The sequence below is a fragment of the Lactuca serriola genome, chromosome 9, assembly GCF_051521515.1.
Source record: "Lactuca serriola cultivar US96UC23 chromosome 9, Lser_US96UC23_V15, whole genome shotgun sequence".
Lineage (NCBI taxonomy): Eukaryota > Viridiplantae > Streptophyta > Magnoliopsida > Asterales > Asteraceae > Lactuca > Lactuca serriola.
In genome coordinates, this window is record NC_136416.1 from 183,831,605 (window position 1) to 183,857,030 (window position 25,426).

Sequence of the window (25,426 nt, forward strand, 5' to 3'; positions counted from 1 at the left end):
ATTATTTGGGCTATTATTATGAGTTATATTGAGTGTTATTTAACGCTTATATAATAGTAATAATAGCTAGACTATTAATTAGTCGTGATTAACGTTAAAACTAAAATCTGTTGCTTCCATGATTGAGAAGCTACCCCCTAGTTGGGTTGATTTCAAGAATTACTTGAAACGTAAGAGAAAGGAGATGTCCACTGAGGACCTTATTGTCCGCCTTCGAATTGAAGAGGACAATAAGATAGCTCAAAAGAGTAGTTATACCCCTACTTCTGAGAAAGCTAATGTGGTGGAGCATGGTAAAACTTTTGGGAAGAACAAAACTGGAAAGGGAAAATTCAAAAAGAAAGGCAAGGGTTCAAACTTGGGAGCGAAAGGTGGAACTTTTAAGAAAAAGTTTCAAGGAAACTATCATAACTATAACCAAAAGGGTCATCGGGCCGCAAATTCCAAGCTTCCAAAGAAGGCTAAGGAGGCAAATGTTGTGGAGAAGATAACCAAAGATGTGTCTGACATCGATCTTGCATCGGTTATTTCTAAATTTAATCTTGTGGAGTCCAATCCAAGGGAGTGGTGGATTGATACGGGAGCTACCCGTCATGTTTGCTCAAATAGAGAATGGTTTAGAAACTTCAAGGTTGTGGATAATGGTGACAAGTTGTTCATGGGAAACTCGACCACTTCTGATATCCAAGGTGTTGGAAAGATTGTGTTGAAGATGACGTTGGGAAGAGAATTGACGTTGAATGATGTGTTGTATGTACCCGAAATTCGTATGAATCTTGTGCCGGGTTGGTTGTTGAACAAGCATGGTTTTCGCTTGGTGTTTGAGTCAAATAAATTTGTGTTAACCAAAAATGATGTGTATGTCGGTAAGGGGTATGCTGATAGGGGTATGTTCAAACTTTGTGTAATGGCTCTTAAGCCAAATGACAATGATAATGAAATGAATAACTCTTCTACTTACTTGCTTGAGTCTTCAAATATATGGCATGCTAGATTATGACATGTTAATTTTGATACTCTTCGTCGTTTAATTAAACTCAATCACATACCACACTTTCACATTGACTCAAAATACAAATGCAACACTTGTGTTGAATCGAAATTAACACGACAATCTTTCAAGTCCATTCAAAGGATAACCGAACCACTTGGATTAATTCACACCGATGTGTGTGACATGAAATCAATTCCATCTAAAGGTGGAAATAAGTACTTTATTACTTTTATTGATGATTGCACTAAATTATGCTATGTCTATTTACTTAAAAGTAAAGATGAGGTTATAGAGAAGTTTAAAGTGTATAAAAGTGAAGTTAAGAATCAACTTAATAAGAAAATTAAATTACTAAAAAGTGACCATGGAGGTGAATATGTATCACTGTTTGAGGAATTTTGTGCAACTCATGGTATCATACATGAGCTTACTGCACCTTATTCACCACAACAAAATGGTATAACAGAAAGGAAAAATCGGACCTTAAAGGAAATGATGAATCTGGGCTGCTACCCTCAATGTGGGGGGAAGCTATACTTTCAACTAACTACCTTTTAAATAAGGTCCCACGAAAGAAATCGGATAAAACACCATACGAGTTATGGTCAGGTATAAAACCATCCTACAAATACCTTCGAGTGTGGGGGTGCCTTGCAAAGGTCGTGGTACCTACACCAAAGGTATTTAAGATAGGACCCAAGACTGTTGATTGCATATTTGTTGGATATGCACAAAACAGTAGTGTGTATCGATTTCTTGTGCATGACTCAAAAATTCCTTAAATTCACAAAGTCACAATAATGGAGTCAAGAAATGCATCGTTCTTTGAGAATGTGTATCCATGTCTTCATAAGGTTGAGACAAATGCTTCAAAGTTAATTGAGCACAATGAATCCTCTTATGAAGAAAAAATAGAGGGAGAAATAAAGCCCGGTAGAAGTAAAAGGGCACGAGTGGAGAAGTCGTTTGGAGATGATTTCTACACTTACATGGTTGAAAGAGAGCCTCAAACTTTCAAAGAGGCAGTCACCTCCTCAGAAGGACCTCTGTCACAACTAACAAATTTGCTAGGAAATTCTATACTTTTGTAAACTACATCAATAACACAGATTGTAACCATAACTTGATATGCATAGAATGTTATTCAATTGGCAACAATTTCCATTAAAATCCAATTGAAAAGCCAAAACTCTATACAAACACTCCAGATAGTCAAGTAAAGATTGGAAACCTTAAAAATCCCGGTTTAAGTCCACTATGAATTAGGATTTCCTTATTGGGCCTAATAGACCTATAAGCTTCCAATTTGACTATTTTGGGCTTATAACCCTTAATTGGGCTCTAATCAAACCCACTTTTATGAAAATTAAAATTTTGGGCCATAAGGATCCTAAAATGAATTGGTTTACCCTTAATGGGCCTTGTTGGGCCATAACTAATCTAATTAACACTAATGGACCATAAACCCGTTCCTTTATACCATATTGGGCCGTAAACCACCTTAAGAGCCCAATGGGCCAAAAAAATATTATTAAACTCCATATATTTGAGCAAGCCAAGCAAAATGAGCCCAAAACCATTATATCATCTTGTCAAGCCCATTCTCGGCCCAACTCATATAAAAAAATGAATAAATCTAACTAATTTATACAAAGACACCTCATTATGGACTATAGGATTTCTAGGCACATTACCCTCTATGTAACAAGAAATCCCATGTTTCCATGCTACCACACTTCTACATTATCTCCTTCTTCCCTCTTCTTCATGCTCTCGACCACCACCACCATCATTTAACTTTCAAAGATCTCTCCCATTTTACTCTCAAACTCAAGGAAATTCACTCACCTTTTCCCTTCAAATTTTCGAGTAATACATGTGTGAATCAAGAGGATCATTGTAGGTTTTTCTCTAACTTGGTAAGTTTTGTTAAATTCTATAATTTTCCTTCTAACATTTCAAGGAAAAGCTCTCCTTCTTACACTCTATTTTCGGTTCTGGTTTCCAAAAACTAGTTTAGTTCCAACAACCTCTTCAAAGAAACATCCAAGGCCGAAAGCTCTTCCAAATTTTCATCCAAAACCGAAATCTTCAAACCAAGTGAGTTCATACCCCCTTATTTTTTCGGTTTTTACTTGTTTTTAGGGGATAATACAAGTTGCTTTGTGTAGATCTATGTGTACATGCATGATTATGTGTGTTTTCTTGAATCATTTGGTGATTATGTGTTGCTTAATTACTTCATAAGTCTAAGAATATGTTAAGAATATGGAGTTTACCACTTGGATCTTCATAAGAACCTTGAGAAAAATATGTGTTATCATATATAATACATGTAAACTTGTAGATCTGAGATTTATACACTTAGAATAGCAAAAACAATTTTTGTGAACAAACATGAATAACTTATACTCAAAAATCAGCTTTTCACAGAAAAGTTTTAGGCCAATCTCGAACTGTTTTGACCCCCTTAATGGTAATATTTTTCAAAACTGTTTTACATGAAAGGAGTTCAAATTTATACCTTTAAAATGACTACTCTCACGTTTTCATACGATTTTTCTACAAGTTTTGGTGAATTTTACAAAACTGCCTATCAAATTTGAAATACTTTCGGACCAACCTGTGAAGGTGAGCAATTTCACACTAGTTTGAGGCCATTAAAAATTATCAGAAACATTGTGAACAAAGTAGACAATTTTACCAAACTTTCAGAGTTTACGGATCCGAATTTCGACTTACGATGATTTCTCTACAAATTTTGCAACAACCGGGTCAGAAAAGTCAAAAATCAGAAAAATGTATATTTTCACAAAAATCAAGCCAAAAGTGATATTTTTGACAAAAATGGGTTTAAAATGTTATTTTTACCAAAAACTAACCATAAATACAAGTTTTGAACAAAATGGGGACTAAAGTATTATTTTTACTAAGATTGGGCCTTAATTGTAAATTTTTGGCTTATTGGGCCAAGAACGTCATTTTTACAAAAAGTGAGCTATTTATGCTATTTTGGTAAATAATTTGGCTAAAACTATCAATACAATAATAAAATGGGCTAAATTTTCCATTTTCATATTATTGGGCCTTAGTGGCCCATTTATATGTTTGATGGGTCCTGAATACTATTTGTATGTTTATCAGGCCTCATTGACCCATTAACATGTGCGACAGACCTTGGATACTATTTGTGTTTTAATTGGGCCTTAGTGACCCATTTATATGTTTGATAGGTCATGTACACTACTTATATGTTTATTGGGCCTCATTGGCCCATTAACATGTGCGGCAGACCTTGGATACTATTTGTGTACTATTTGGGCCTGTAAATATCTTACATGTGAAATGGGCCTTAGTTTTCCTTTCATATATATTTCGGACCCATGTTATATAATCTCATTCCTATTGGGCCTTGAAATGACTTACATGTTTAGTGATGCCTTAATGGTTCACTTACATGGTTCATTGGGCATGGAATGGGTTTATACTTTTTCTTCGCGTAAATTTGGTTAAGGATCTAGTGAGTTTTATCGGTTGAAACCTATTTAGTACACGATCGTAGCCTGTAGTTATAACCAGAGTCTCTTGGAGGAGAGGGGGTTTGTGTATAGATCTATATGGGGATGACACCCCACACCTGAGTTGTTCGCTACAGTTAGACTAACTCAGTCTAGGGTGACGAAAACCTTATAATCAAAACCGGCGTCCCACAACGCCAAGACATGCGAAATTGTCATTATTTAGTATGGTTATGACGGCTCACTTAGAGGAATTAACGTTATGAAGCTTATGGAAGACCATTCTCTTTTCTCTTGGATTACTCAGAAACAACTCGTACCGGTACTCAACCTCGGGGGTTGGTATGGCAGCTTTCTCTTTTACAGACAACATCGGGTTGTCTGGGAACGTTCTCTTTACATTCCCTTTACATTTTCTTTACCCTTTTAGTCAAATAAACAAAAACATACATGCATTAGTACAAGATCTGACACAAACATACTAAACAGTTTGCAGAAAATATAGGATTTTCTGGTGGTTTCAAAGTTATACAAATCATTTTCACAAACATGCTTATGAACTCACCAACATTATATATGTTGACGTTTTCAAAATAACTTGTATTCTCAGGGACTCGTTAAGCAGAAAAATCAACAAGAATAGGGGATTAGTTTTGTGTACTATCAAACATCACACATTGAATGTTTTGGTCATGTTATTTAAACGGTTGTACTTGATGTAAACAATGGCAGTTGTATTATATTATGCATGGTAATTATGATGTTATGTTTCATTTATATTCACTGTAATGATATTTCAAGATGAAGTCACGCACAAGCCCCCGGACGTTTCCGTCGTCTGGTTCGGAGGTGTGACAACCTCAATGGAAAGAGGCAATTAAAAGCGAAATGGATTCCATCTTGCAAAACCATACATGGGAGCTAGTGGATTTACCTCAAGGTTGCAAACCACTAGGCTATAAATGGATTTTCAAGAAGAAAATGAAAGAGGATGGAACCATTGACAAGTACAAGGCAAGACTAGTAATTAAAGGCTATAGACAGAAAAGTGGCCTTGATTATTTTGATACGTACTCTCTTGTCTCACGTATTACATCCATTAGATTGGAACTTGAAATCGCTTCTATAAGAAATCTTGAAGTACTTCAAATGGATGTTAAAACGGCTTTTATAAACGGGGATTTAGAAGAAGAAAGCTACATGGAACAACCAGAAGGGTATGGTGCCCCAGGAAAAGAATCAAAGGTTTGCAAACTAGTGAAGTCATTATATGGGTTGAAACAAGCCCCAAAACAATGTCATCAAAAGTTTGACCATGTGATGTTGGAAAATGGATACAAGATTAATGAATGTGACAAGTGTGTTTATGTTAAAAACACAAGTGAGGGTTATGTTATCTTGTGCATTTATGTTGATGATATGCTTATTGTTAGTAGCAACGATAAAATGGTTCAATCAACAAAGGACATGCTAAAGGCAAGATTCAACATGAAAGATACGGGTTTAGCAGACGTCATCCTTGGTGTGAAGATCATAAGGACTACAAATGGACTTACTTTAAATCAAACCCATTATGTGGACACCAATTCGAATATGCAAGAATTATTGGTAGTCTGATGTACCTTATGAGTTGTACCAGACCTGACTTAGCTTTTGCAATAAGCAGACTAAGTAGATATACCAGTAATCCAAGTGATGAACATTGAAAGAGTATTAAAAGATTATTACAATACTTAAGATACACTCGCAATTATGGGTTGCACTATACAAGATATCTCGAGGTGATAGAAGGGTATAGTGATGCAAAGTGGATATCTGACATTAAAGACTCCAAGCGAACCAGTGGGTTTTTTTCACACTTGGAGGTGGAGCTATATCATGGAAATCTTCAAAACAAACAGTTATAGCTAGATCCACTATGGAATCAGAATTTATAGCACTTGATAAAAGTGGAGAAGAAGTTGAATGGCTACGACAATTTTTGGAAGATATACCAGGATGGCCTAAACCAGTTTCGACAATCTCAATCCATTGCGATAGTCAATTGGCAATTGGACGGGAGTAAAGTGCTATGTATAATGGTAAGTCTCGACACATCCGTCGAAGACACAACACCATCCAAAAACTAATCTCAACTGGAGTTATCTCAATTGACTATATAAGGTCTAAGGATAACATTGTCGATCCGCTAACCAAAGGGTTAAACAGGGAGTTAGTTGCAAAATCGTCAAAAGGAATTGGATTAAAACCCATGAACAAATAAGTTATTGCGAAGGAAAAACCAACCTATTTGACTGGAGATCCCAAGATCTAGGTTCAGTGGGACAACCTACTTGCATATAACATATGTGGATCATTTTGGGGGTCAACCCCAACCCATTCCTATAAATAACAGTGATGCAGGTTAAGTTTATAGTAGTTGGTGATAAGTTGGAAATCATCACGCTTTAGATTTTAATGATTATGATATAATCACATATGTGAGAGAGAAGTAGGATCGCTTCAAAGGGAATTGAATGGGCAAGTTCCTAAGAGCTCTTATAGAACCAGGCAAGTGTCCATAACCAAAACAGACACATCAATGAGAACCTAACTAGGTCAGGGAGAATCATGTGAGACATGTATTGATTATTTACATAAATGGAAGAACAGTTCAATGACATCGAGTCTACTGGTCTGCTAGTAAAATAAATATGTATCTTAAGGGAAGGTTCAAAGGGTCAAACCTACCTATGATGTGCATGATTTAACTGCTGGATTTTACCTAAAGCAGCTTGGAATTGCGGATGTTGAAGCAATTTTCATTTATGTGGGGGGTTGTTGGAAATTTAATTTAATTAATTTCCAAAAATGGATTTTCTCCATTTTTAGCACAAAATTTGGATTCTAAATATAACCAAAACGAGTTATTGATTATATATTCATGTTCTACTCCGTGATATCTACGTTTCTATATATCAGACATCCAAAACGGATTAAAAATGAATGAGAAATTACTTGTAAAAGTAGGGCAATTGGAAGAGAAAATAAAAGAGTTAAGTGGGTTTAAAACTCATCCCACATTGGTGGGAGAATGAAAAGGAAATTTGTTTATAACTACAAAGACTAGCTACCTTTGTAAGACTTACTAGAATCAAGGCTCTCTCTTGCGCAAGCACGCAGAAGGGGTGCAAATGCGAGCCAAATTGGCTTCGGCTTCGGGCCACTGAACTTGTGTGCGAGTGCGCGTCCTGCAGGCACGAATGCACCACCAATCGACCAGAAAAGTTCAAGAACCTTTTTTGCATTTTTTTCCCTTTTGGTTAACAGTTACAAAAACGAATTAAGAGCAATTAATCATAGATTTTGGTTTTAATTTCTTGATTAATTTTCTTATTTAATTGTGACAGTTACGATTTCGTTTTAATTGTTTCGGTTACATTAGGTAGTATACATACAATGCATATGTGACTGATTCCAGACACCGGATGAAATAAAATCACTCTCTTCCTCTCTTATGCTTCTGCTTCGTCTTTTCTCTCTTGCTGCAACCAAGGTATAATTCGGGCCAAATGAGGGTTTGAGCAATCTAGAAGAATTGCTTTCTACTATTATATCCTGGGGAAACAAACACCCATATAGGGCGAATTTGTTTTAAGGAAACTGTGTTAAACACAGGCCTCAGTCAAGAATTTTTATGCTTTTGTTCTTTCGTACAATTTTGGGTTATATTTTCCTAACACAAAACAAGTTCAACAAAGCATAATTTAACTTAAACCAAAGGCCTAAATAAATTGGCCAACAACAGAAGACAAAGAAAGATAGATTATTCCATAACTCACGAGGCTTGAAATCCAGCTTCTAGTTTCTTGAGAATACACACGTTTAAAAATATATCAACAAAAATTGTCGGTGAATGTTACAGGTTTTGACTCTATGTGTTTTGTTAAAATTGAAATCTTATATAAAAATGAATGACTATCAAATTATATAAAAAATGTTACTTTTATAACTCAAAGTATGAATAACAATGAATGTTGATTCATTTATGAAATATAAGTTGAAATCAACATATTTCGTATTGTATACTCTTAAGTGTTTATTTTGCTTAAATAAAACACTGACACTTAACCATGGTCAAAGAGCATAACCTTTTACAACATATTGTCCTATTCTAACTTATATTAGTATTTTTGTCATGAATTTTGGGGCTATGTAAAGTTTATAACCGAGCTATATGACTTGAATCTACCTCTGTGAAGCACAATAAATTAGGTAGCGTTGTAGTCCCATCAACGCTTCATCGACATCGAGAAAAAGAAATAAAATAAGAGTTATTGTCCGTTTTGTCTCGTCAGACGAAGGTTGTAGCTAGTAACCACAAGCGGGGTGTCAGTCTGTATAGATCTATACACAATGTTATCCGCTCTCCAATATTAACGGTTATTCCAGAGGTCTTCACTAAGTTTGTGTTCTTAGTTTGATGAATATGAAACTCAAATAGAGATCCCGAGTTTATTTACAATTCTACAATTGCTTATGTTTGGAAAACTTTTACTTGTAAAGTTTAATAAACCTTAAGTGTAAAACTATAAAAGTTTTCTATCGAAAATCGGGCAGCATAACGGTTGCGTTTTGACTAAAAATCAAATTTCAACTCAAGTGAAATCAACCAAAATCTAACAATCTAAACATGTACAAACCTAGTAGCACAAATGAGTGTGAGAAATAAGGCAAATATTATGATGAGTAATTATAATATTTCTTTTTATTTTCCATTTACGAGTATAAACATAAATGACAATATTGAAACATTTATAAACATATGCTAACATTGTTTTGTGCCGTAACATATATATATATATATATATATATATATATATATATATATATATATATATATAAAGTTTGTCAAGACCGTGATCGTGTATATAGGATCGTTTTTTGCTTTGCAAGATCGTGATCGTAAGATTGAATCGGGTCACAAAATCCTACGTGTTTTGGTCAAAAATCGATCAAATAGATATCAAAACCAAATTGCAAGAGAGATTAAGATAAAGCTCGAAAATCTCAACACCATTCTTGTAGCTAAGTTGATTTGTCAAATAAAACACTTTTAAATAACATGTGATTAACATCGGCTTGATAGTCATTTAACTTATATTTTTCTAGAAAAGAGGTTTTTGGATAATAATAATAATAATAATAATAATAATAATAATATAAACATAATCATTCAAATAAATAACTTATTAAACTATCTTTTTCTCTCAAATTAGCATGATGAATATTTTATGGGTTTTCTATAAGTACCTCATCTTTTTCCAATTCCACCCCTATTTGATTTTTTGTCTTTTGTTTTTTTTTTTTTTTTTGTTTTTTTGTTGTTTTTAATTCATTTTTAATTATTATTATTATTATTATTATTATTATTATTATTATTATTATTATTACATTTTAATATTAATATTAATATTATTATTATTATAAACTTCGAACAAAATTTTATAATTCGTACGACATTATAATTCGGACGACGTTATAAAATTCGAACGACTATATAAAATCGGTTTTTAATTATTTTTTACTTTATATTTTAATAATAATAATAATAATAATAATAATAATAATAATAATATTATTATTATTATTATTATTATTATTATATAACTATTATTATTATTATAAATTTACATTTTATAAATCGGACGACATTATAAATCCAAAAGACTATATAAAATCGGTTTTTAATTCTTTTTTATTTTATATTATGTAAATCGATTTTTAAAATCGGACGACATTACAAATATATATATATATATATATATATATATATATATATATATATATATATATAGTCTAGTGATGTCAAATCAAATGTCAAAAAACTGATTTGATTGAGTTAATGAGGTAAATTTGGTTAAAAAGATACTTAGGTTGGTGGGAGTGGGGGTCGCCAAGACCCCGACTAGCACAAGACAAACACAACTCCTAAGGTTAAGTGGTATGGTCATACCCAACCTACTCAAAAAATGATGTCACATCAGCCATACATCACCTCCACTACAAACTCACTACTAATCCACTAACCCTTGGAAATGGTTGTCACTCCACATCATTTTTTTAAATTTTTTTTTTACAATATTAGATTAAATTAAAAAAAAGAAATTCAAATAAAACAAACATTAAAAACACTAAATTAAAACACATTGCATTAATTTTAAAACACACAAAATCAAATCCTAAAATATTAAAAAAAAAAAAAAAAACAACAACAAAAAAAAAATCCTAAATTACTTATTTTTCCTAAAATACTTAAAAAAAATTCTAAATTACTTTAAAAAACACACACAACATAACAACTAAAACATAAATATTAGAACCTAATCCTCATACTTAGCACGGACACGTTGTTGGATTTTGAGAAATGTCGCGAGATTTTCGGGGTTGAGATCCGGTAGGGGCTTCGAGTTTATGATTTGAAGATCGGTAAGAGCGAATTTTTTCCGACGAGATTCTTCCGTGGATTCGTATTTTCTTTCTAGAAAACTTAAAGTTTTATCTATAGATTCCACAAGCCCGTCGTCGCTAGTTGCGGTTGCTTTCCCGCTTGAAGATGCCGCCCGTTTTGCTTTGTCCCTTCCCGGTGGTTGACTGAGTTGGACTTCAGGTGTACCCTCTCCCTTGGCAACATCGACGTCGTCATTGAGGTCTAGCCCAAAACCCGTGTCCGATTCAGAAGTTCTTGTTCTTTTGTTGGAGCCGGTGGTCGAGTCTGAATGCGATGTCTTTGGATTAAGTACCCATGTTGGACCTTAATGGCAAATTTCTCATGCTTTTTGGTGACCAAATGGTTTACCGTTGTTGGTGACTTTGAATTGGTAGCACGCGGTTGATAAAATGTTGAAATCGTTCGAACCACTTTTATGCATATTTATTAGATTTTCAAATATGTCATTAAACTTTGTGCAAATTGTGCGAAGATCACGCCATTTTCCGTTGACCGCGTCGTACGACCGATCCGTATTCCTTACAAGAAGCGCGTGAAATTGATCTTCCAAAAACTTTCTCCAGATTGCGCGTTGTCTCTTCTTGAGTCACGGGATATGAAAATTCAAGCTTTTGCTAAAGCTTCTTCATCTTCTTCGTTCCAAGCCGTTGCTTTCTTTTTCCCTTTTCCTTTTGGTTGCCTTCTTCGAGATGATTGTGGTGTTTCTTGGACAAATTCATCGTCGTTATCAAGGTTCACGGTTTGTGATTGAGATAATGGGACTTAAGATGATTGTGTTTGGAATTGTGGAGAAGCTTGTTGTTGAAAACCTTGGAATTGGGGAATGAACTGTTGTTGTGGTCGTTGTTGTTGGAAGAATTGTGGGTTGTAGGGAAGGTTAGTGAATAAAAGTTGTTGTTGGATTGGAGAACTCAACAATTGCATATATGCTTGATAATCACTTGGAGTGTTTGGAGTGGGTGAAGTATTTTGGTTGGGATCTATTTTTTTGAAGGAAAGTGAAAGAAAGTAGGAGTATTTTTTTGGATTTAGAAGTGTAAAATGAAGAGTGAAAGTGTAATATATATATGGTGGTGTTATTTAAATTTAAAATTTATTATTATTTTTTTTGTAAACTCCAAACGGTCAAAAACATAACCATTACACACACACACTCTCTCTCTCTCTCTTTCGTTTTAATTGGTCGTCTTCGTTCGTGATACGCACCACACCACAAGACATCTATGTGCACCTGCGGCGGTGTTCATGCGTAGGTGGCCTTGCCACATAAGCCCCAAGCGTAGCCACCATAACTCGATAGTGTATAGCCTAATGCTAAGGTGTTAAGTAAAAGTGGTTACCTTGTTAGCAAGAGAAGAGAGAGAAAGAAACAAAAAAAAAGGGAAGGCTTTTGTATTTTTTTTTTTTACTTAAAAAAATGGCTCTCTTTCCCCATTTGTTTTTTTTTTCTTTTTTCTTTTTTACAATCCTAGTGTATGTGTTTTTTAAGAAAAGCTTACCTAGCAAGTAAAATGTTGTATGATGTGTTATGTTTTAGCATGGTGTTATAGCATAATCAGGGTCGTTCTAAACATATTTTGGACCTAGAGCAAAAGAAAAAAATGGGCCCTTAATATACACCAATGTCATTAAGTTTTTTATAATAACTCCATAATCAAAAGAAAATTACTTGTACTATCTTCTAAATATAACAATTTTCATAAAAAAAAATTGAGCCCCTTTAAAAGATGGACCCTGAACGATCGCCCTATCGCCCTCCCACGGATTTTATCATATTCCAATTACACATAATTTCATTCCAATTTACACTCCAGATAAAAAGTTAAATCAAAATCACCTCATAAGCTCATCTTTAGTGTTCCTCGATCCTAACTTAATACAAGAAGTCAAGAAGCCCTTAGCTATCTTAGCGGTTTCCGTCGTCTTCCCCGACCCATCGACGTCCTGAACCATCTTCTCCAAAACCGACGGACTCGTTCGCTTTTCCGGTGGAGAGTCCCTAAGCAAGTCCAGCAGAGTCATAGCCTTCATCCGCCCTTCCTTGCTTCCATCGACGGTTAACCGTAACACTCCCGGCATCGCACCTTCATTCAGAATGAGTTCCCGGTATTTACTTCTCGAGCTCTGGCATAATCTAAGCAGAGCTCCGACTGCGTGTTCTTTGCTAATTACCGATCCATCTTCGATCGTCTCCACAAAAGTTAATATCCCGTCTTCGGAATTTGTGATCGCGAGTCGTCCTTCTGGACATTCCGAGATAATTTCGATTAGGGCGGTGGTTTTATCGGCGAATTTGGAGTACTTTTTGCATTCTTTAAGGAGGTTGATGAGCGGAGGGGCGGCGGTAGAGTCGAGAAGTATCGTTGGTTCTTGTTTGGAGGTCGAGAGGTTGTGGAGGGTGGTGACCGCGTCGACTCTTCCTTGAATGGTACCGGAGCTGAGAATTTGAACTAGAAGCGGGATCGCTCCGGAGGCGGCGATTGCCGGCTTGTTGGGTGGCGCCGATGATAATGTCAAAATTGCAGCTGTGGCTAATTCTCGAATCTTGCTCGTGTTTTGGAACTTGAGAAGGTTCACGAGAGGAGAAATGGCGCCACACGTCACTATTTGTTCCTTGTTTCTGAAATACAATCATTCATATGATCTGAAGTTTAAATTTCTGTAAAACCCTAACAAATGACAGTTTCATCTTTGAATTTTGGAATCGAATACTAACCTTTCGTTTCTGGATGCGAGATTGAGGAGAGCAAGAAGGGAAGCTTCACGAGCATCATGATGCTGCGAGCAGAGCATAAGAACAAGGGGTTGAATAACACCGACGCCGGCGAACTTGGCGCGAATCTTTCCGGGGGAATTACGATTACGGATCAAGCTACGGATTTCCATGGCGGCCTGAATCTTCGTCGGGAGTTCTCCATTAATCAATCTATCGGAAATTTCATCGATTATTGTTTGTTTCTTCTGATTCCCTCCCTCATTTTCTTCTTTCATCTCCATCTACCTATCTTCTTTGTGATTTCTTGGAAGGATTCAACTCCGGTTTGCCATGGAATCGTGATTCTGTAGATTGAAAGGACTGATGAATACAAACAGTTAATGGTGAAAGATGATCCGTTTGCAGTTCACAAGATTGCTGAATGCTGACCCAACATTTGTTTTTGGTGGTATACGTTTGTTTTTTTGGTCTAGAACTTTTCTTGAATAACATTTAAATGTTTTCATAGTGAGATGAATAAAAGAATCGATTTTGAATAAGAATATAAGATATTCTATTGTCAACTGATTTGAGGGAATTGGTCTTATATTTCCACGTGTTTATTTTATTATTTCCACGTGTTAATTTATTATTTATCATTCCATTTAAAATAAAATTGCTTTTAACTTTTGTGTCAAAATTTAAAACTAACAATATGAAAGAGAATTTAAAGGATATTCCTTCCAAATGCTTGTTATACATCTCATATGTGAGTGTTTTGTGAGTGTTTGAGTTTACTCTCATAATTGATAATTGATGTGAGTGAAAGATTACATAGGATAGCACCCACTTTAAATAGATTATTTAGTAAGTCTAGATATACTCATCTTTTATTTTATTATTTTTACTTTATCATCTAAACATTACTTCTCTATATTTTTCATATTATTTTAAATAAATATAAAATAGTAATATGTTATATTGTATAAGTTACTAAAATATTAACGAGAGAGAGAATTTTGAATGCATGGTGACCCTTTGGCTCAAACATTTCACCCGGGATGTGGTGTTCTCACTGTAATGAAATGTTCATCTCACTCTAACGTAGTGTTGTAAAATCCAGCTTACTTGGTTGAGTATTTGGAATTGAGTATATGTCGAGGTGGTTTTCTAAGAATCAAGCAAACAACTTGTAATTAGTCAAACTCGGGTCCACCTCGAAGGAAATCGATCTAATTCGGCCAGTTTGGAAAAACTAGTTTGTAAAAACTCGGTCAGATTGGTCAAACTCAGAAATTTAGACTTTTTTTAATAAAAAAAACCATAATTGTTATTAATAGTCATCTATTTTGCTATAAAATTTAATGGGCTTATGATATTTGTTACATGTATAATTTTTCTAAATTAGTTTGTTTATAATTTACCTAATCTGAATATTTCCTAAGTATTCTCCGTCTAAACCTTCTATTTGTTATTCACTAGTCAACCGACTTGAAAACACCTAGCATCAAATATATTATTATGATTTGAATATTTTTGTTATTATTATGAGTTGAATATTTTTGTTGAACATATGTATATGTATTAGTTTGAACAATTGGTATATAAATAACTCATTTTTTGGGTTAGCGATGGGATGAGATATACAATATGGTCAAACATATTAAATTTTGATATATTTAATTGTGGGGTTGACCGTTGACGGATAAATAAAATAACATATTAAGATTTTAAATTCAAGTGATATATAAGAAAAAAAACATGTCTAAATGAATTGATGGATGAGAGGCATTATTTAGCGGGGGTTTGATGATAAATAATGTAAGTGATAAATAATGGATTGATGGGGTAAAGGACTCATATATAACTCATTAAACTCTCTTTATATGTTTGTAAGTCGTAAATAAAGGTAAAAATGTCAAAACAATTTTTAAATTGAAGAATCAAATAGCCAACAAGTGAAAATCGTTTTTATTTTGTAATATCGTTTTCGAATTTGGGTTTGGTTACTTTTTATTATTATAATATATGAATTAAAAACATCACTTTATAGAAGAAAATGTAATAACTAAAAGTAAAACAATAATTTATTATTGTGTAAAATGACAACATATTATCAAATTTAGAAAAATACAAGTAATATTTTTAACTAACAACTCCAACACAATATTTGTAAAGTATAAAATAGCGATTAAACATTGATAAAATAAAAGGAAAAATTGCAAAAATGGTTCATGTGATATGTATTTTTTTTTGTTTTAGTCCAAACTCTGACTTTTTTTTTATTCGTAGCCCTTTTGAGCTAGTTTCATTGCGTTTTTGGTCCCTATGAATAGTTAAATGACTGTAATACCCTTAAGGTATTTATTTTCCATTTTTCTTTTATTTCTTTTTAAATCTAATACTAATTTATCTATTTTAATAATTAAATAAATAACAAAGCCCCCCCCCCCCCCCCCCACACACACACACTCTCTCTCTCTCTCTTTCTCTCTCTCTCCTGAAGAATTTCATCTTCTTCGTATTCTTCATACATCCCCAAATCAACACCATAACTCTTCTTCTTCTAGAATCAGTACTTATACACTCAAGAGGATGTTTAGGTATAAATATTACAACATCAGGTAGCGGTGAATAGATGATGATTAAGATTCACAGAAGAATCAAATATATATCCCAAATTTGTAATACCTTCAAGTCCTAAAATTAAACCCAAAATCGATTTCAAATTAAACCAAAAATCAATTTCATGGCTTCTCAGCTAAGTTTTCTGATGTAGAGCAGGAAGAAGCTACACCACCCCACTGCCACCACCTTTTCCCCATCATAAACAACCATCTCAACTCCACTCAACTTCCGGAGCAACCTCCAACCACCAAACCACCTCTTTTCCCTCACCCCTCTCTTTCTCGTTCGTTATCGACAGAAGAGAAACAGGGCAGCAAGGTCACCACCTCATTGCCACCGTGAGACTTTTCGACCCACCACTACCGAGCTGCTGTTGCCGAGTTACTTCATCCACCACCTGCCACCCCTCGTCGATGCAACCCACAACCATTGTTGTTGCTGTCAGAATCTTCTCCTCAGATCAATTTGCACATTTCTCGTCCCTCTCCCTGAGTTTATGCTAGAAAAAGACAAACGAACAGCACAACGGAACTGCCACTATGCGCCACCCATCACCATCGCTGCCATTTTTTTTTCTTTTTTGAGTTGCTTCCACCGTGAAGACTCCAATCAGCCATCACATCCCCCCCACTGTGAGAGCTACATCCGGTTCTTCATTTTCTGGGTTTGGAAGCATAAAAGATTTCTTGATTGGATTTATATAAAAGTTGTACAATGTGTATTAAATGTGTATGACTCTGGGGATACGGGGTGTGTGTGTGTGTGTGAGAGAGAGAGAGAGATAGAGAGAGAGAGATGTGGGACCAAATTATTTATTTATTTTCTTTTTCATTTAAATTAAATAGAAAAAACATAAAAAAATATATCAGAAGGGCATTATAGTCATTTCATTTTACGAGGGACCAAACCTACGTACAAACATGACCAAAAGGACCACGAATCCAAAAAAATCAGGATTTAAACTAAAACCCCCAAAAAAAATGCATACCACAAGACCATTTTTGCAATTTTGTGGTATAACAATTGCTAAATGGGTATTACTCTATGTGAAAGTAACCACTTTGCATTGGGTCACTACAAAATGGGCCATTTCCACCATGAGGCTGAGAAAGCTAGAAATCGCTGTGAAATGGGCCAATTTTTTAGTATGTAAAATGGTCATTTGAGAAGCTGAAAATCCTTATATTTATAATACGAAATTCCAACTTAAATTAGGGTTGAAAGACCTTTAAATTATAATATCGTTGAAAATGAAAATAATAATAATAATAATAAATTGGCTTTTATACTAATATGTTTCATGTGTAGGACATTTTGCATGGGCCATTGCGAAATGTGGAAACCCACAGTAAAAGATGTCGTTTCGAAGCATCTAAGGTCCTCTATTTAAGCTTCTTTGAAATTTGTGATTATTAAATAGAAAATGCTTACTTTTGCTTATTTCTTTTTAAAAACGGTTATTTTGAAATATTTTTTCTTAAAAAAGGCATCATGTATAGTTTCAAGCAGTGATTAGTTGATTACTAACCTACAAAAGTGAAATATTACGGATCAAAACGTTCTAAAAGATTACTTATTTTAAATAATGGTCAATCAATATTAATGCAAATAGCACGTAAAATGAATATATTTCGAATTTTCTGTCAACTTCTAATTTAGGAAATTATCTTGTCAAGGCTATCAATAAAGACCGGTTACCAACAAGTCAAATTCAATTTTGAGAGACAAAGATTTCTTATTTAATATATAGAATGTGTATTTTTTTAAATGAAAAAAAAAATCATATGAACATTGACCCATTTTTAATGCATGAATATTATTTCCGTTGACCCGCAATCATTCTAGACAACCTAACTTTACTCCTTATCCAATTGATGATGCAGCCGATAACACCTTTCAAAAAGATTTGATATTAACATTTTCACATATCTTATAAGCTAAACAGATAATTATATGTCTAGAAAAATATTTTGTTACAAATAAAAATATGATTAGTTACAGAAATGGTCCATATGGTGAATTTTAAAAAAGTTGATACAATATGTACGTAATGTATGCTATTATAAGTAATGATGAATTGTTGGTTTATTTCATTGTAGTAGTGAGTCGACATTTTTTTTAATATGATATGGCAATCTATCCTCTCTTTTAATAAAAGGGTATAAATTTTATCATTTGTCATTTTTTTATAGTTTATAATTTCTTTTCTCCTATTATCTAAAAATGACATGACTTTTTCTATGATTTTATATTTATATTTAACTTTCTTCTAAATCCTTAAAATTAGCATTATTAATAGAGATTTGAAGTTCAAAATGTTTGGTAATAAACTACATGATACTTGATAGAAAGAAATAATAAGTTATAAATAATCTCTTATTCCACTTATTTTGTCCTTTTTTTTTTAGATTTTTATAAATACCCTTTTATAAATTTGTTTAAAATATGTTTGTTACAATTGTTATCTATTTTATTTTAATCTATCAACCGTGTATTATACAGCTTGTAACCTAGTTATCAAATCTAAAATAAAAGTTGTTTTATGTTTGTGTCAGATGATAAAAGATTGTTTCAAAATTGTTAATTTGGTCGTCAACTCGATACGTGAATTAACCAAAATTAGGTCATCACAATAACCGAAATAAGACATGAAATTTGGAAACAACAAACTCTAAAAGTGACCATTTCCAAATAAGACAACTATTACATTTAGTGTGGTAAACAATAAGTTATAAAATAACCAAATTCAAACCATTTCATAACTAACCACAATAACATAACAAAATACAATAACAAGACCCTTGTTTAAGCAAAAAAGACATAACCAAATACCATTACGTTACCATTACAACTAAACCAACTTCCAACATAAGAAAGATAATAACTTGTCTCTCCATAGTTTTAGAAAAATACCAAACAACCATCATAATAAAAGATAATAACTTGTCCATAGTTTTTTCACCTATGACCTAGAGTGTGCTTGATGAGTCATCTCCATGACTCCATTCATTTCTATTGCATTCAAGTGTTGTTTTACATATGCAATGTATCATGATGTTATGTTGATCTAATAAGCATCTTCTATGTTACCATGATAAGTTACATGTTTCCCACAATCAAAAAAAATGGATCAAGGTAACATTTAACATGAAATAAGTTTGTAAGATAACTTGTGAATGCACAAATATGAATTTTGAATGCTGCTTATACCAATTACAACATTTCAAATACATCATCATCATCATCATCATCATCATCCCCTCTTGCTATCAAAATTCACTTTACATGGAACACCAAACCAAACTCCCTAAAACCCCAATCATCAAGTCCTATAAAACTTCAATTTTTTTTCAAATGAAAAAACAAAAAACAAGAATCAAGAATCAAGATAGTCAACTCTACCGGTCAACTCAAGCAACTAACTCAAAAAAATGATCAAATTATCAGTTACATGAGAGGACAACTTTCATCTTTTTATATCTCCCCCTTCTATCAAATCAAAAAAGATACCGACTTTAGATGATTTACACTCAAATCCAATCCACCACTTTTGTAACACTTTATCATCATCAAGATTCAAGATTCAAGATTCAAGATTTGGGTATTTGTTTTTGTTGGTTTGTAAAAGGACTCGATGTTTGTTCAGTAGTTATTAGGCCAGTTGATTTGGGTAGGCTGAGGTGGAGGCTGTTGTTGCTGATACATGTTGGATGTGGGTCCCACCATATCAACACCTCCAGCCATTGTCTGGGGCTGGTGGAGGAGTGGGTGGAGGGATGTGGTGGTTACTGGTGGTGCAGGGTGGTGATAGATACTAGCAAATGTAGGCTGTGTTGGTGTATATGCAACTTGACCTCCTTGAGGAAGATTATAAAAAGAACCAGAAATGTCTCTTCCAGGAGCTGTAGCAATCCATACACCTTGATTTTCAGTCTACAAACAAGAAATATAACAACACGTCATTTCCAGAATTACCCCCGGGTCAAATAAAGTCAAAGAAACTAACCTGTTGCCCTGTAACATAGACATTACTTTCCTTAAACTGGGGTCCACCAAGATCTTCATTAGAAGCCGAATTACCACCCTGGGTCGACCCAAAATGCCCATATCCTTGACCCGGATTTCCGGAATTACCCCCGGGCTTATATTGCTGACCTGGATATTTACCAGTTGCCACTGGTGGGCCAGGGTACATATTCCCACTTTGCCCTTGTTGTGGGAATCCACCATTACTCAAAAACTGATGAATAGCTGGAGGTGGAATGTAAAATGGTGAAAAATAGGGGCCATATGGGATATAATTTGGAGGGTAATGTGGTAAATGTAACCCTGTTGGTTGTCTGAACACAGGCAGTGGTTGCTGAGTCACTGCTATTGAACTCTGCATAACTTGCGTTGACATTAATGAGTTCCCAACCTACAAATTCACATTTATAGCAACATATCAATTTGCCCTTTATAAAACCTAAAATATATAAAGTATTTTATAAAATCTATAATGCAGACCTCTTGAGAAGATAAAACTGCAACATTTCCATTGTACTTAGGTGGGGCCCCTGGTGGATGAAAGGGTGACACCCGCCCATCGTTATCAGGGGCAGAACGGTAAAAATGAGGGTAGTAGCTTGATGGATCAAACGGTTGTTGAACCTGTTTTTTATAAAAAATATATATATATATATACATAAAAATGTAAACTTTGTATAAAGTTTTCAAGATTATTGTCATTTTGTTAAATACTTACAACAAAACTTGGGACACGAGAAGGTTGGGATTCGGTGTTTTCAAAAGGTGCAATGTGGGTCCCGATTATTGGAGGCATGAAGCCAAAACTAACCACTGGATATTGATGACCTGGCGGAGAAGGCTCTTGTTTGGGCTCGTGGGCCACACTGGATGACATGTCACCTTCGGTTGATAAGTTTTCAGATGGACGATCAGGATCATGATCATGATCATCTACATCATCAGCAGTTACAGTTACAACTGTATCTTGTTCATCTATATGTTCAGTGATTCCTTCAGAAGGGTTGGAAACAGGACACTTGTCACTCACAGGATCATTCAAAGAGATTGAGTTGAAATCAAAGCTTCCAAAACGAAACCCTAGTTTTTCAGCTTCAGGAACATGAAGGTGATTTGGGATTATAACATGTTGAGTGTCCGGAATGTGTGATTCCGATTCCGGTTCTGGTTCTGGTTCTGGTTCCTCTAGCTTGATCTCCTTTGGGTCCGGAATAGTGGATTCCGGTGTTAACAAAGAGACAGGTTCGACTGGAATAACGGGCACCGGAATGGAATCAGAGGTTTCAGGGTCTTGAACTTGAACATGAACAGGAATAGGATTTGTTGTTGGTGGTTTTGGTTTCCATTCCCGTTTGATTGTACCAACAGGAATCCGTGAATCCTGTGATGGCATAAGAATTGGATCTGAAGCAGATAAATGAGCATCAGGGACAGAAGTAGTTTTCTCAGAAACTGGAATATCAGGGGCAATATTGGAAGAACTTGAAACCATTGATTTCTCTTTATTCTTCTTATCATGAGTTGCAGGTATGATTACACCATCATTTGCACCTTGAATGATTTCATTTTCCTTTCCAGAAACAGCATTCCTGTTGCTTCCTGCATCTAGATTTTTGAAAAACAAAAGTAAATGGATAGTTGTTTATCCATAAAAGCGAATAAAAATACTTCAGTGTGTGAATTACCATGAGAATTATGGCGTGATGAGTAGGCTCCACTCCCACGACCTCCTCTATTCCCCCTTCCCTGCATTCCAGGTTTCCATCTAGGCTCTGTAGATTCTTTGATGGGATTCTGTAAAACAGATTGTAGATTGAAAGTAAAAACACAAATCGTAAAACAGTTCTTCAAGAACACAAAAGAAAAGGATTTATAAGGTTATTCAGATACGGAAAAAATGATCTTACCTCTTTCTTTCGGTCGCGTTTCCTCCTTACTTCATGAAATGGATCTGTGCAAAAATGAAGTAAAGTATAAACACATTAAACACCAATTCAGCTGTGGGGGGAAATCAGAAAATCAAAGAGAACTTCAAAAACGACTCTAACCCTAACGAAAAGCATACCACCAATTACAGGATAAATAAAAACGAATTTTTCAGCACCAATCAGATAAAATACACAATCAATAGCACTTGGAAAATCAAATCAACGAAAATGACAAACATGTAAAAGTCACAAAATGAGGGCAACATCATGGATCTCGTAGCGAAATCGAGAGAAGAAAGACTACCCTGCAAAAGGAGCTTCTGGGTGGTCTCGTTTGGATCCATGGAACACTCTTTAAGCATTGCATATATCTCATCTTCACTGTGATTACCCGTGATCTCCTTAATGTTCTGGATCGTCTTTCTTACGTTGTTTGGAATGGAAACCCTAACCCCACTATTCATCTTTCCTTATTTAACACGAACAGTAACAAAAGCTCTTCAATTTGTGTACCGATATATCAATAACTTTACATATAGATATGGAAAGGAAACGACCGAATAGAATGCTTAGACAGGAATCAAAGAAATGGGGGAGGAAGAAGATGAAGAAGAAGAAGGGGGAAAGATAGAGACTTTGGTTAAGGGTTTTTGAATTGATCTAATTTTGTGTTTAGAGAGAGAAAATAGAGAGAGAGGGCGAGAGAGAAAGAGGGGGGAGAAGAGAGCAAAAGGAAGTGTGTTCTGCAGTGTAGGGCTTTTCACTGTGATTTTTTTCCTTCTTTCTTTTTTAGAATTATTTACAGAAATGAATTTTCACAATTAATCATTTTTGGTCCTTGTGTCTTTAGTTGTTACATTAAAGTCCTTTGGATTGAGTTTCGTAATTTATGTATTAGATACTTGACACGTTATCATATTATGTTTTCTATTAATAATTCATCTATATTTTACTTAATCGAATTATGTAAGTTTAGACTTTAGAGCGAGAAAACAACAAGAGGTATTTTCCACATAGGGACCAAAAAGTAACTATTTAAATGCTTAGGGTTATTTTTGAGTGTTCTGTAATATAAAATACAACCATTATTTGTTTCTGAATTTGGATTGGGATCATTTGCCATATGTTTTCCACCATCCTTGACTTTGAGTTTTTTGAGTCAATTATATAAATAGCCCCTCAAGTATCTCGATCATCAATTTTCGTCCATGACTTCTGATTTTGGGTTGTAATAAAGATCTTTAAATAGTTTTATGTATTGGTACGTTACCTTTATACAAGTATAAAAGTCATGTCATATACGTGTTATTACATGTGTATCATAGTTGAGACTCGTAGGAGTATTTCATGCACCAATTATGCATAAATATATCACCTTTAGCTATGTATTTAGAAGCTAAAACTATGCATTTTTACTTATTTTCGGTTATTTCTAGTCTATAAGATGAACGCTTTTATTTGCATACTTTATAATGTTTTTTCAGGTGAAGATGAGGATGCGCTATGAAGGTATCAAGGGAGCCCCAGACAAAATTTAGAAGCAAATAAAACCGAAACGAATAAGTAGAAAAATCAAGGCAGACCAAAACAATGGTTTTCACATGGGGCGTGTGAAAATAGGCATAAAAAATCACACGGGGCGTGTAAAAACCCAAAATCAGCAAAATTCAACATTCTACTTCTAGAGACTTTCCGATCATCACAACATACTTTCCTTCCACACTGGGTGTATGGAATCAGTGGCGGACCATAGTGGTGCCCCAGGGGTCCCGGGCCACTGCTCCGACACCGGTACGTAGTGTAAAAAAAATTAATGTTTTTTTAATGTTTTTTCTATTGGGTGCACCGGCTTAAAACACGAGTGACACTACTAATATAGATTTATTTGAAAAAAAAAAATTAGTGTCACCCCTACGAAAATGTTCTACGTCCGCCACTGTATGAAATTAGCCTAAATCCACACAAGGTGTGTGGATCCCCATAACTCGTTTTTGGCAGTTTTTCCTAATGACTTATTAAGGGATTTTAGGGTTTTTTGACATTATCTCTCATTTTAGACGACTTGTAGGCAACTCTACCAGAAGTTCTTGCTAGGTATCATTTGGATATCATTTGAAAATATTTTATTTCATATTTCTAAGCAAGCTAAATTATCTAATTACAAAATTTGTAATTGTTTTGTGAATTAGACTACGTAACAAGCACTAAATTGATTTCCATTAAAGGAATTTAGGGCAAGTCTTATTCACACACTCTTACACTCCCGAGCTTACGATGAGTATTGGGCGTTGTTGGGAACATTCACATTAAACTTATGTAACACTTGTTTTCCATAATAGATCGGTTGAGGGTTTATAAGGATTAAAGGTAAGGTTTTTAGGAAAAACCTTGTGTCACGACGTGATGAATAGAGCATCACGGCGTGACGTGCCAATTGGATGATCATGTTTTCGGGATGGTTGTCACGACGTGACGAAAGGTTTGTCACGATATGACAGCAGTTGCAGCCCAAGCCCATGATCTTTAGGGTTTCTTCCATATTTAAGCCCCTAAACTTAAAGTTTAGGTCATCCTCTTCAGCCTCCAACCGTTTTCAACGAAACCCTAGCCTCCATTAATGAGTTCTTGAGCTTTTGGTGGTGTTTGGTGTCTTAAAGGAGAAGGAATCATCCCTGGTTCATATATCCAGCTTGCAAGTCTCATTGTTATCTTCTAACACTTAATCTAGACCTTTGTGGGTATTAAAGCTCCAAGCATTATGATTCTACGTTGCTAGATCTAGACGTTTATGCATTATTCTCCATGTTTAGACTAGTCGGAGTGTTGGGATTCCATAAAGTCGGCAAGTTATGAATCCTTAGAGTTCATTTGTGGTTATATGTGCTAGATCTGAAGTTTAGTAGAGTTTTGAACTCATGCATCAGGTTTTGACCTCTTTTTCATCATTTTGTGACCTGATTTGAGCTTAAAACTTGCATAGGGCATGCATGTCTCTAAAGCATCAATTTTTATGTCTCATTGGGGTGTAAGGAGGCCTTATAGAAGAGATAAGTGTGTGGCTTAATGGATTAAATTAAGATGTTCAAAACCAGTTCTAACGACATGATGATATGCCTACCACGTCGTACGTTTGAAGTCCTCGCGACT

General features: G+C 34.6%; 2 protein-coding genes across 2 annotated transcripts; both read right to left on the reverse strand.

Moving 5' to 3' along the window:
• Positions 1-12,617: 12,617 nt before the first annotated feature.
• Positions 12,618-14,249, reverse strand: LOC145075117 (U-box domain-containing protein 45-like). Its single transcript, XM_079021419.1, has 2 exons — positions 13,719-14,249; positions 12,618-13,622 (listed from the first exon to the last, which is right to left on the reverse strand). The coding sequence occupies exons 1-2, from the start codon at positions 13,997-13,999 to the stop codon at positions 12,836-12,838; spliced, it is 1,068 nt and encodes a 355-aa protein (XP_078877545.1). The 5' UTR covers positions 14,000-14,249; the 3' UTR covers positions 12,618-12,835.
• Positions 14,250-19,512: 5,263 nt separating this feature from the next.
• LOC145072604 (GBF-interacting protein 1-like) lies at positions 19,513-23,037 on the reverse strand. The gene is made up of 7 exons (XM_079019051.1): positions 22,584-23,037; positions 22,259-22,302; positions 22,037-22,145; positions 21,070-21,956; positions 20,832-20,975; positions 20,332-20,742; positions 19,513-20,258 (listed from the first exon to the last, which is right to left on the reverse strand). The coding sequence occupies exons 1-7, from the start codon at positions 22,741-22,743 to the stop codon at positions 19,968-19,970; spliced, it is 2,046 nt and encodes a 681-aa protein (XP_078875177.1). The 5' UTR covers positions 22,744-23,037; the 3' UTR covers positions 19,513-19,967.
• Positions 23,038-25,426: the final 2,389 nt, after the last annotated feature.